A 14,282-nucleotide genomic window follows, 5' to 3' on the forward strand; every position below is an offset into this window, starting at 1 on the left:
TAACTATTTATTAAAAGTCTGTCGAATTAAAATGTGTACAAAATGAACTTCCGTGACTTGTAATTCTTGTTATTTTTTTGTTTAGTTTACCCACTTTATTTTTTTAGTAAATTGATATAAAGATTGTATTCCACGGAATTTGTTCATTAGGATACAATATACCTATTCAGTAAGATTTGTATAAAACAGACATAAATTCTCCCGCTGATCATCAATAAATAAGCATGAGTATTAACTATTGTGGATCCGGTGAGGTTCTCAAAAAGAAAGTCATACAAATTAATGCTAGTCATCGAGCCCCTTCACACCGATTAACAGTGATATAACCATAAATCGGTATCCGATGAAACGAATGAATCTGTTTCATTCATTTAGCCTAATCGATTTAATCCCAACCTAACCGGCCAACCACTATCAAATATATAGTTTTGGCCGTAAATTATCGATCGAAGTCCAGCTGAACCAGCCAATCACTAGTAGAGGCGAGTACGCAAGCGTAGAACTGAAGTAGGAGCTTCTCGACTTTCTCCCCTATAGTCTGAAATGTTGGAACGAGCACGGCCGAACCAGCGCAGTAACCAGTTTCAAGCCTTTGAAAGCCGAGGCATGGCAGTGTAACAAAAGTGCCAAAGGCAAAGAGTTATAAAATGTAAGATCTGTCATCCAATTCATTTTTGACAAGTCTCGATATATTGTCAATCAAACACTTCAAAGTAGTTTTGCATATCGATAATTAAGGTGTAAACAACTCTGTATCGATAACTCCCCATAGCTAAGTATTGTAAAAACTCGATAGTTTTGCTACACTACTACAAAGGCATAGCTACAAAATCCTAGAGTATTTTATTATTATTTAAAAAAAAAATAGCCAATACAATAAAGCAATAAGATATAATTAATAAACAGAAAAAATATTTAAAAAAAGTATTATATTCTTGGATATAATAAGACCATTTTTAAATATATTTGTTTTAATCTTGTAGCTACAAAATGTTATGTTCTATTTGTTAAAGAAAATTTTATTTGCCATGAAAATATTCAAAGATTTCAAAATAGCAGCTTATCTTTTGCTACCACAATATCTAAACAATTTAGTAATCAATTTAATAAGTAGTACTTTATATCGTGGCGTTCAAATTGCATATTATTATGACATTTTTTAAATTCCATTTGATATTTAAATATTCTCCATATTAGAAGAATTTCAATAGAGCTATTCAATAAGAAGAAAATCACACCGCACAACACGAGGGCGAAATGTCAGAATATGATACGCGATATTGACTACGGTAATGATACATGTATGAAGTAAGTCGGCTATCAACATTCCGGATTTCGAGTGATTTTCGTGTGATTTTTTACAGATCGCAATGCTGCCTCGTTAAGTTAACAGGGGGAAATCATTTTTAAGCTATGTCAAGTGAAGAGAAATATTGTTTCAACAAAAAAACAATTCATTTTAAATTTTGGCAATTGTAGCAGAATAAACAAGTTTATATCTAAAACTATAAAGAAATCGAATTTACTATAAATATCCCGATACTATCATCAGCGAATATATCCATACTTTATAAGAATCGGTTGCCGCAGTAATGTTGCCCAATGTACCTCCCTACGGTACTCCGGTTCTTACAATTGATTCCGATAAAAATCCTATTTTTGTTTTATTTTCTCTTGCTGAGTTACTTATTTGTTGCTTTCCGTTTCCCCAAACGCTATACACAAAGGTACTTATTACTATATTATGATCCATGTTGTCAAATGCCTTAGCAAGTTCACACAAACTTTTTTTTAAAATCCATATTAGAATGCCCGTGTTAGTAATTAAATTAATAAGTTTTTTTTCTAAAACCTTTTATTAAATAGTGTCTCAACAAGCGTCACGCTTCGAAGATTTACAGTGACATGTAAATCAATCAGCGTTGCAGAATTATCGATAGTTTGACTGTTTATAATTGATCTCGAAAACTATTCAGGATATCGATAGTATCGTTTTATCAATACTATCGATAGCTCTCCGTGAGCAACACTATTGACTACAGCAATACTATCGATAGTATCGCTAGCTGTCTGTTAGCAATACTATTAATATTCAATTCAATTCATATAATTAATTGCAGCGATACTATTGATACTATCAATAGTTTTGAACTATCGATAGTTTAGGTTAAAATAAATGTTTTTTGCAATACTATCGATAGTATTGCTCATGGTGAGCCATCGATAGTGTTGACACGAGACAATACTATCGATAGACTATTCATACTATCGCTAACACCTTAACTACCGATAGTCTATCAACAGTGGACTATCGATATGTAACACTAAAATCAATATCAGTCGAGCAGTCGGCAATATCGTTTTGCATCATATACCTACAGGCACCGATATAAAAAAATATTGTCGGCGTGTGTAGTAAATTAGGTATATCTTAGACAAATCCGTTTTTGAATTTTGCATTCCTTTCTGTAAGATCTAAAAAATATTATTTTTCTTATTTTTATTACACTAGCTGTTTTTAATTTTGAAGTCGGTTTAATTTTTTAGTACAATATTTTTTTATTTGTGTATAACTAAGGTGTTAATGTGAATAAATTAAACATCAAAAATATAATAACTTGAGCTTGAGGGAATTTGCCATAACGCAATCGATTAGAAATTTTACTAAAAGCCACTAAAAAATCAATCACTTAAAATAATGACTACTAGGAATGGTAGCAAAAATGCTAGCAGCATTTCTCCGTTGAATCCCAATACCGACCCTCTGGGCAAAGAATTACTAACCCTCCTGTCACCAAAGGAAGCAATTAAGTGTAGTATTGAACATTTGATTTTTTGCATTATTTGCCAAGGTGCAAATGTTTCAACTGCAAAAATGATTAATTAATGATCTTTCAAATAATTATTTATTTGTTAGGAGACTAATAGTTGGTGTCATTTCTATCGCTTATGTCATTATTTAGAATATACCATCTTCACCTCGACCATCATACAATTTGTATATCATTTGGAATATAGAATACTCTGAAATAAGATGATAATATCAATTAAACAAAATATCATTTCATAAATTATGTATTAAAATTATAAAATATGTAACAAAAATAATCTCAGGCATTTATTATACATATTATTCAGATTCTTCAGAAGAGCTGTCCGAAATTTCTATAATAACCAATGGATATTCAATTTCTACTACAGTTGTATGATTTTCCCCAAGCTCTTCTAAAATTTCATTCAGGCTCCTTTCATTCAATTCTGGTTCCTTTTTCACCTTTACCATAGATAAATCATTTGTTTCAGCTTCAGTGTTTCCATCTGTTATAACATTTTTAACATTATTGTCTTCTTGAGGTGTTTCATTGCTTGTAGATGCTATTTGTATTAAACTATTATTTGGTAAGTCTTCATTTTCACTTTCATTAGACGAGCAGTCAAAATCACTGTCTGAATTATGAGAACATTCATCATCGTCTACTTGATTACTCACCACTTTATCTCTTTGAGGTGGCATATTTTGCATCTTCGAGTACCTGTAATTATATACAAACATTGTAAAAAGCGTGGACTTAGTACTTGTTGACTTATAGGCAGATATATAACATTTTTATTTTATTAACATAACTTTGTGTTTGACATGTTGGTAAGAGGAACCATTGAGTTTCTTGTCGGTTTTTTTTTTTGTAGCATCTACATTTCGAACAGGTGGTAGTTTTACATTTAATATAATTCTGTAAAATAATTAATAATAATAAGGCAAAAATAACACTTCTTGCTTTAATGCTCTTTCGGAACCGTAAGGTCTGAACCTGTATCAGAACAAAGAGATTAGATTATTATGTTTCGTCACAGTTACATTTGATAATGACTTATACCTTTCAAGTATCTCCTTTTCCTTCTTCACCGCGGCGCGCTTGTTGGCCTCCAGCCTCGCCAGCAGTTCCGGGTCGTTGTCGGCGGGGTCGTCACACTCCTCCAGCTTAACTTTGCTGAGCAGGTCCCGCCACTCGCGTTTCTGCCGCCGCTTCTGCAGCGCACGACCACATTGTGTGAACAGTGCACTGGCTGTTAGCATTTATATTACAAATAAAACAATATTTAAATATGCTTGCTTGCGTTATTTTCCTGTTGATGCCGAAACTTGGTAAATGTACATTTCCTTCTCATGTTTATGCTATTATTGTGACCGTGATTCTATCAAATAAACTAATAAAAATAATATTTATGAACTGAGTTTATTATTATTAAGTTAGCTAGTGTACCAGTATTTTCATACACACTAATAAATAAATAAGGCTTACTCTTTCATATTATTAACTCCTAAAAAATAGGCATCAAAAGGAGATATAAAATACATTTAGTATTTTTCAATATTTGAACGTACATTTGTATGTACAGTTGATTGCCATAATACAATTATTTTATTTCAAACTATGCAAAATCTTAGAAACCTCAAGTTAAAATAAACACAAATTATTTGCTAGATATCTAATAACTCACAATAGAGCGGTGTGGTGGGAAAATTCTAAATCTACTCTTCATGAGGAGTGGAGGTCCCATTAGTGGTACATTTACATCTGTTATTTACTTTTAATTTAGTTTGACATTTAATTAAGTAAAATTTTATCACCTTCTTTCATGATTTGCTGCTTATTCCATCCTAGGTTTTCTTTTTCATTTGCTTTTAGTACACATTTGACAACATCACGAAAGTTTGGAAACATTGGATTGCCATCACTACCGACATTTCTATTAAGGAACCTTTCTAATCTCAACACAGCACCTGCTGGGTGGCCATCTCTCACTTTTAAGTGTACTTTCGATTTTCTAACAGGTATTTCCCCGGTCAGCTTACACAATTCCTTATACAACGACACTATACGAGCTTTAAACCTTAAAGAATAAAATAATTAAAATATGAATAACAAAAGTGAAGTGAGAAAAATCTTAATACTTACAAAATGTTTTCATAATATTAATTAATTCTATATATTACTAACAGTTTTCTATATTGGATTAAGTATTCTGAATGAAAGACATTATTCATAACATATATATAAAGTACCTTGTCAGTTTTATTAAATTCCAAGTACATTAAAATTAATTCATGATGCAAATAGAGACAAGCTTAGATTTATATATTAACAATAATAATGATGTGCAAAAATGCTTCAAACTACAAAAACACTAATCAACATTATTAAGACTTAAAAGAAAAAGCCGAGATGGCCCAGTATTTAGAACGCGAGCGTCTTAACCGATGATTTCGGGTTCAAACCCAGGCAAGCACCACTGAATTTTCATGTACTTAGTTTGTGTTTATAATTCATCTCATGCTCGGTGGTGAAGAAAAACATCGTGAGGAAACCTGCATGTGTCTAATATCAAAGAAATTCTGCCACATGTGTATTCCACCAACCCGCATTGGAGCAGCATGGTGGAATATGCTCCAAACCTTCTCCTCAGAGGGAGAGGAGGCCTTAGCCCAGCAGTAAGAAATTTACAGGCTGCTTATGCTATGCTATATATATGCTATATATATATATAAACTAAATGTATGTAACTATGACTAAATTATAGACATAATTTTAAAAACATTTCATTTATATATTTCATTGAGTTTTTCTCTTTTAAATATAAATAAGTTTTAGTAGTTCCATGACTTGAAACATTTTTGCACAACATGGGTCAGTTTTGGTGGAATATCATATTTCGTGTTCTACCAATGCATGATAAGTTTTATCATCAATTTTGTAGTGATTAGAAGTTCCTTACCTTTCACACTTAAGATAAGGTGAATACTTGCTATCAAAACATACTTCTGTTTCATCTAAGTGAGCTATGATCTTTTTACAGTAAGCAATGTCTTCTTCAATTTTAATTATTTTTTCATTGACATCAGTGTGTACATTTATGCTGTATTCTAATTCCTTATGAGGTACGAGAAGTTTATTTTCATCAGTATTTTTGGTTGGGCTGCTTATATCACTATTTTCTTTCTCTCTATCAACCAAAACATCATTTGTGCCCAAATTTTCTTCCTGCTCTTTATCAATTCCATTTGTAGAAACATCTTCAGTTAAATCTAAATATATGATATCTGTTTTCAGTCTTTTACTATTACAGGCATTTTCATTTTTTCGTTTACATGATAATGATGGCAGTTTATTTTCTGAAATATTTTTATATTGACATAATATGTCATCAGTAGGTATAAAAAAAATAATTGATATAATATGATAGAAATATAAATAATAATACATGATAATTTTTTTTGATATCATGCCAAGATAAGAAAAGAATTACCTTTGATATTATTAGTTAAAGTTATAATTGGCACTCTTTTCTTAGTGTTATTTGATTTAAGGATATTACATAGATCTTTTATGTGAGAATACTTATAACTCGGTTCTGTCTTTAGAAGGTTATTCGCTCTTCTCAAAGCTTTGAGAAATATCTGTGATTGCGTAAACCTTGTATCTGTTTTCCTATAAATTTTCAATAATGTTTTATTGATAACTCTTATCATTTCTACTGAATTTTCTAATTTCAAACATGTGTCTATAAATTCAGTGAGTAATGGATTATCATTAACGGTTTTATTTAATTTTGCATCTTCATATATCACCGACTCTAAAATCTAAAATAGATATTGTTGATTTACTTTCATTTGAATTTATTACGTTAGATTCCACATGTCCTTACCGCCGAGCCATTCCCAAGGTTAAACGGTAGATTATCTAATCCTTATTTTCTACCAAAGTACAGCACCGAACCGAGTCCGAATGAATAGAATAAGGAAAAGTGACTGTGGGAATATACCTTGAAATCATTTGTTATTTATTTAATTAAAATTTATTACTTACACAGTCATCGTCTTCATCGTTTTCTGATAATTCAACTACTTCTTCCAGATCATTCATATTTTTAAATATTAGTATTGGTTATTTCTATCGAACAAAACAATGCGTACAATTATTTACAAGATTTGACAGTTTCAAATTTCCGTTTGGCCGTCATCACTCAAAAGTTGGCGATCAGAGCACGTGTCAATGTCATTTATTCTGACGACTGTAGACCATAGACTTTTTCGTGCTCAAGAAAAAAACGAACTTTCCAAGTTCTAACAAGTTAATGTCATAGTCATATTATGAGTCTTAAACCGCAATTTTCTACCGAAATTAGTGTTCTAAAATTTGCCAGAAGGGGGCTACAGTATTTAGTGGAAAATTAACATTGCGTTTATCAATTGGTATTTATAAATTTGATTTAAAGAGTAACTTGAAAATCGAGCCATTTGAAAGCGCATCTCTAACAATCTCTCTCTAATGAGTATTAACGCCTTTAAGTTTTAGCCCTATTTTGCACTGTTAATACGCAAATATACTTCTCCTTATCGATACACTATATAAATAGTTTCAATACAATAAACAAAAACAATATTAAATTTGACATAGGTGACAATTTATTTAATATGCTTTTTTCTCCATGATATAAATATATTTTACCTTTACTATTGTATAGCGAAACAGACAAAAAACTGAGCATATGGTTAGTCACTATATTTCTCCTTCAAGAAAATAACTAAAAAATAACCGTTGAAATGATTATAAAAATGATTCAATAAGTAGGTATCGTCAGTAGGTATCAAATCGTATTCATATATACAATTGAGAATAGAATCATTTATTTTATTGTAGCAGATTGCATCGTGTTTGCCAAGGCCGCAGTCATCGCAATAATAATCGTGTGAGAAAACTGCGCCTTCGACACATTGCATCGCCGTAGTTTTATGCGCAGTCGCGAGGATAATTGCTAATAAAGTCTAAAATTTCATCGTTAGACTTCGTAATCCATATAAAAATAATACTTACACACGATTTCGCCTTATGCACCGAAGTATTTAATAAGGCACCTACCACGAATATTCGCGTTACCGCGATGAATGCGGCCCAGGCATTATTATTATTTTTTCCTTAATGGCTTTCACATCTCTTGTTTGTGAGACGTATTTGGCCAATTACGATGTTATATTAAAGTGACACGCAGGGAAATTGTTCGGTGTTTAGCTTTGAAAAACGGCTCAGACATTATCAAATACTGGGAAGTGAAGCAGTGTTCTTTTTTAATAGACATAAAAACAATGGAGCTTCTAATTTCATCTTTACGTATGTCATTGAGCGAAAATACCTTGCAACATGGTCTTTTTTTAGTTTTAGGAAGTATACCTTTCGCCCTGGAACGAATACCGTCGATACAACACTAAACGTTCGGTCTTAAATGTTATGTCATCTCTTATTGAGCCTTCTCGAACTAGTAGTGTAATAGCAAGAAACGTAATTAGCTAACGCTTTTTTAATGGAACAGGACCTTTTCCGCTTTAGAGGTGGAGTGTTTCTCTGGTCTAGCTTATGAAAAAAAGAGACAACGCATACCAGGCTTTAGATTGTAAATTATACAAGATTAGTTAATACATTGTTTAAACTGTCATTTCAAGAAAAAATAGATAAAAAATCATCAAAATCAGATAAATATACTTTATTTAGAGAGGCCAATCCAAAACTATTATTGTATTATGAAGAAAAACATTATGTTCTCTGGATACAATTAATATTGCAACATTAACAATTGGCTTAGAGCTTACCATGCATTAAAGTTATAATAATAACATACTGATATCTTAATTGTATAGAATATCTTAAATTTAAAATGCGATTTTCTAATTAACAATAAAAAATACTAAGCAATAAAAATGCAATCAAAGAGATGGACATAATATTTTGGGCTAATTACATTTTAACTAAGCTTTTATTCGAACCCTCACTACTTATTTAAAATAACACAATAATATGGACATTTATGAGCACCATAATGGATGCTTATTATAAAATTTTACATTATGAATTGTGTTGATACCAATAACTCGTATTATTTATAATAAAATACTACAATTTTCATATTTTTTTAACTTTTTCTATGTCGTTGTTAAATATTTAACCCAAAATCTCCAACTCATCTGAAACAAATGAATATTCTTTTATAAATTATTACATAACAATACTTATTTATATTATATGTTTATAAATATTTTCAGCCCCATCTTAAGCACTAGTGTTCGGTTGCAGTGTTCTGGTGTATTCCCACCGCCTCAAAAGAGAACTTAATTGTCCACAAAACGAGCGGCTCCCGATTTTTTTGAGCAGATTAAAAAAGGGCCTAATAGTATTATTATTATATCACATGATATATTCACCAGAGTAGTCACAGTCTCAGTCGGCGCGAGTGACTTGTCTGCGCTGGAGCAGTGCCTCGGCTAAATCGTGCTGCAAGGCTGCCTTCTGTCGTGCCACATTAGCTGGCACCGTTGATCGTAGACCGTTAACAATGTCTTTTGTCTTTCCTTTAAAAACACACCACATTATATGAAAAGGAGAATAAATTATAGTGGATATGATTGATTATTATATTTATTGTAGGTCAGTCTTAGATATTGAAGTGAATCGAATAATTTTAATAGTTACAGTAACATATAGAAATTGTAAATGGAACATGGAGAAAAATATTGGCACTTCTTATTAGCTTAAGGATAATCAGTAACGCTATTGGCTGATTCTTTTTAATACAATCTCAAAAAGTTTAATTTCAAAAATCTACAAGAACAACAACCAGAATATGATGTCATCAATTCTTCATTCATATTTATTCCAGTAGTGCTTACAGACTATTAATTGAATATTTATCCCTGTTATGAAGTACAGAAAATATGTAAATATAAATGGAAGACTTACCAAAATAAATGTCATTTAAGGTATTACGGATCTTATTTTCCATATCTTCCACCATACGACCAATATTAGCAATGTGTGGAGTAACATCACTTACTGAAGAATCTTGTTCGGCCTGTTAAAGAAATGTCATTTTGTTATTGAATAATATTTAATTTAATTAACTGTATTATCAAGTATTTTGTTTTATTTTTACAAATATATACTAATAGTAACTCATAATGGCACCAAATGTTTTAGGATTATTTTTTTAATATAGTTTAAGCAACATATATTATTTATAGATAGTTTATCATGAATATAATATTGTTTATTAATTGTTTAATTAGTAATAACAATACAGCTGTATAACAGTATTTCGGACATGGCAATGAGTAAAAATCTTCACAAGAGATATTGAAGTATGTAAGTTCATATAATTATATACTGTGTACACATAATTAATATAAACATGCACCCTAGTAATCCTCTGGGATGGCAATCTTACAAGACCGATGAGAGGTCACCCTTAAGACCAAACTCTTCTTTGCTTTCCGAGATACAGAAGTACAACAATTGAAAATTAATTGTCATGATATTCAATTCAATTATATGCCAGCTTAGTTTATCTTGTATTGATGGAGTACACATATGTTTAAGTAAGCCATTTGGCCGACTTAATGCTCAAGGCACACATGTGTTTATATTACATTATGATTATATATAATTCAAATTACTGCATTCAGAGACTTTCATTGGATCTATTTTGTTGTCATATTTATTTATAAATAGTCTAGTTAATTTCCTTCATTACCTGTCTGGTCAGACTTCCCCCTAAGTTCATGGTTCCACTCCCTTCCTTGTTAGTTTGGAGCCAGAGCATAGCAGTTGAGGTCAGCTTATAGTGAGCATTGCGACCTGAACTCTTCTCCACCACTTCAACAACATGGATGGAGTCCCAACAACCTTTGATTTTTTGGGATCCATCTCCTGCTTTTTTTATTAGAATTACACCTGTAACCAATTGATTATTTTTTTTTATCATTGACAATCCATTTATTACAAAATATGTTATTTTTTTATTTTATAATATATAACATCATAAGTATAGTAGTATTTTTAAAGACATCTAAACATTAGTAATTTATTATAAATTGTAAAAAATAATCTGTCTTTTGTATACTTTCACTTTTCAAAACCTGTTTGGTTAAAAAAAATTATTTTTATTGCATATAGTAAAACAAAATGAACATACCTGCAAAGCCATGATCCATATCCCATAAATATACTGAGCTAACTCCACCTTCGAAATACATCTCCCTGTACTGATCGAATGCCTGATTTGCCTCCATCTCTAATTTTCTCAATCTCTCAGATGGCATAGAACCATCTTCTAAAGGGGGATCGTACGTATTCGACCATGGAGACCGGTACGAGTCTCCATCTCTGTTGTAATCACACAATAAGTAATCTTTCCCGTTACTGCGGTCCTGTGCAATCTTTAACGGTTGGTCAACCGATGATAACAAGTCCTCACATAAACTCGGCACTAAGTCGATCAAATCTGTCAAATTTTTCTCGATTTGTTGAGGAGGCAACCTCCTCATCAAGTCTAGAGCACAATCCATCTGCTGTTCTGTCTGTAATTATATATATGAATGTATAAATACAAATTATCCTAAATAGAGCAAGTATTAGTCATCACAACAAATATATCATATTGTTATCGAATATTCGTAATATATTTACCATGGTTCAAAGCAAACTTTTAAACGCAAAGTTAAAATTGTTAATGAAACTTAAAATTATTTTAGATTTTATTTGGAAATGTAAAACTAAATTATTAGTAATTCTGTGAGTATGATTTATGAACTTCTTGAAGTTAGTGCAATGACATTAGTTCAATGTTGCTTGCGTTCAAATTTCAGAACTACAAACATATTACATTCCCACATGTTTTATATTTAATATTTTTTTAGAGTACGGACAAATTACAAACAAACCTTTCTTTGGCAGAAATGTCAAATATATATTTAAAGTTATTTTTTATTTATACAGCAATAATATATATAACAATGATTAACAATAAGTATTACTATTCTTGTAACATTGATAGCTCAAATTCATATTGAAACGAATGTTTATCTGTCTTGGTCTCTTTCGATTCAACTTCTTAGGTAAGACAAGGATAACTATAGTATTATGCTATACCTTCTATTAATTTTGCCACTCTATCATGTTTTTTAACCCAACTGATTCCATATCCTGTAAGTAAACTGTCAGTTTGTCAATCCAATGTTGTTGTGTCAAACTTTTGTTGATACTACTTTTTGAATAAATAGGTATTGTATGCTAATTTACCAATAACTTTTTAAATGAAATAGTGGTTTAATTAAAGCGATTTATGGTTATTCATTTATTGAAGTGCTTTTCTGCGTAAACTATTCTTTGTGCTTATCAAAATGATTCATGATATGGGAATGTTCGGTGCGATATAACACCTTAGCGCCTGTTATACGTGCCGAAATGGGAAGTAGACTTCATAACTACATACCGATGGACTCACACAATGATCAATTATTAATTATAACGTTATCTTTTTTAATCATCTTTTAAAGGTTATGCAAAGAAACCTTCTAAGAACTTGAAACCTTATGAGAGATTTGGGAGTCTGTAAATCTTATGAGGAGTAAATAAATAACTTTTAAAGTAAAATTAGAATTAAAGTTAAATTATTATTCATGTAATTTTTTTTATTGTGTGTCATTCTTATTTACTTTTCTTTTGTATGAGTTTAAAATATATAGATAAAAAATATGAATAGTTGAAATATTGTTTTCAGATAGTATAGTATAACTGTCATGATGCCAACTCAACTGGTGGGACAGGACAATCATTCTAATGATGTGCGAGTGAAGACAGTGTACAGCGGAGATGTGTTCATCACATATATCAACCATAACATCACATTAGAGGATTTCACGCAGGAGATGATGGCGATTTGCCGCTTTGTTTCCGATCAGGTATATATAACATATTATTCTATACTGTACTAAATTCAAATTAAAAAGAGTGTACCTAAAGATTAACAAGTTATTTGCTAATTATATTAATCTATATTTATAATACAACACTATTCCACTTAAATACTTATATCTACTTTAATTTTATATTTAAAATTTTTGATAACAACTTTATCAACATTCGAAATGCCATATTTGAGATATGTTATTCAAGAGCTCGACTTTTATTGTTTTATTGAGTTTATTTGCCTTTACTCTTCCCGTGGCTGGAAGAGGCTGAAGCTACATTTGTGATTAGAAATAAACATAAGTAAATATGCCATACTGGTCACACTGTTTTAATAATATTGCAATCAATTACTTTTTTTTTATCCTACATATAATTTGTAGAAAACAATACATTTGCAATAGATATTCATTAAAATATTAATTAGAATTGTTAATATCTGTAATTAATAAGTTATAGTTACTTAAATCTTAAAGTTATAGGTACATGAGCATTAATTTTAAATATACATTATAGGGAAAAAAACTATTGTCTATTATTCTAAGTTAAACAAATAGAAATGTTATATAAATTATTATATAACATGTGTTATAAAACACATGTTATATAATAATTTATATAACATAAATAACAATACAAATTAAATAATTTAACCACTTGAATCAAAGGCTATCAAATAGCTGAGTAAATTTACTTTGAAAGATAACTTACACATGCAACTTGTTTCTCAAATTGCATAAACTAATTTGAATGTATATTATTATTTATTTTTTTAAATTGTATCTAATAGTTGTACAGTTAAAAAATATATATAAACACCCTAAAAACTAAAGTTCCAAACTACAATTTTTACCCAAATATCTACTGTAAAACAATTGTTGATTCAAGATTACCAATAAGATTACAATTTACTTGACTCAAGTATATTTTTTAATTTGCTATTTAATGAAATCAATAGTTTATTTTAAAAATATATTATTCTTTATTATATAGTAGTAAATTGAAAAGTAAAGTTGACGGTACATATTTTATTTTTAAGTCTGTTTTTTTGAATTATTGAAATACAAATGATTACAGAAAATAAAACTTATGTTCATAGTAGTCATTGTAATTCAAGTAACCTGGTGTCATCGTACTTGTAATGTCACGCTTCGGTGCAGTTGTTTAGGCAAAAACTAAATGAGTACAATTTTAGGTGAAATAATATAAAAAGGTGGGAATGATATATAACTTAACTCATAATTTAGGGTGAAGTCAAACAATAATTCAAAACCAGTTTTAAAAGTGTTGGACTTCTTGTAATAGTTTGCCTTAAGAATCACAGATGGCGCTGGCAACACTGTTTCAATAATAATTGTTTAGATTTTTTAGCTACTGTATTATAAAATTCGTTTTGCATGTACAATTGTTTTTTTTTTTTATTTTTATTGAATGTATAGTTTGTAATCTATTTATGTAAAATGTATCAGATTACAATTAATCGGTACT

General features: G+C 30.2%; 2 protein-coding genes across 3 annotated transcripts; both read right to left on the minus strand.

Moving 5' to 3' along the window:
- Positions 1-3,059: 3,059 nt before the first annotated feature.
- Positions 3,060-7,037, minus strand: LOC113400481 (daxx-like protein). Of its 2 annotated transcripts, none has more exons than XM_026640057.2 (6): positions 6,867-7,037; positions 6,307-6,640; positions 5,776-6,172; positions 4,631-4,893; positions 3,876-4,065; positions 3,060-3,533 (listed from the first exon to the last, which is right to left on the minus strand). In XM_026640057.2, the coding sequence occupies exons 1-6, from the start codon at positions 6,921-6,923 to the stop codon at positions 3,131-3,133; spliced, it is 1,644 nt and encodes a 547-aa protein (XP_026495842.2). In that variant the 5' UTR covers positions 6,924-7,037; the 3' UTR covers positions 3,060-3,130. The 2 variants fall into 2 exon arrangements, with proteins under 2 accessions (XP_026495842.2, XP_026495843.2); XM_026640058.2 differs by having other exon boundaries at positions 6,307-6,488; positions 6,867-7,035.
- Positions 7,038-8,523: 1,486 nt separating this feature from the next.
- LOC113400390 (F-actin-capping protein subunit beta) lies at positions 8,524-11,680 on the minus strand. Its single transcript, XM_026639945.2, has 6 exons — positions 11,514-11,680; positions 11,020-11,404; positions 10,579-10,778; positions 9,789-9,900; positions 9,254-9,400; positions 8,524-9,016 (listed from the first exon to the last, which is right to left on the minus strand). The coding sequence occupies exons 1-5, from the start codon at positions 11,514-11,516 to the stop codon at positions 9,270-9,272; spliced, it is 831 nt and encodes a 276-aa protein (XP_026495730.1). The 5' UTR covers positions 11,517-11,680; the 3' UTR covers positions 8,524-9,016; positions 9,254-9,269.
- Positions 11,681-14,282: the final 2,602 nt, after the last annotated feature.

This window comes from Vanessa tameamea, chromosome 17 (genome assembly GCF_037043105.1).
Source record: "Vanessa tameamea isolate UH-Manoa-2023 chromosome 17, ilVanTame1 primary haplotype, whole genome shotgun sequence".
NCBI classification, from domain to species: Eukaryota; Metazoa; Arthropoda; class Insecta; order Lepidoptera; family Nymphalidae; genus Vanessa; species Vanessa tameamea.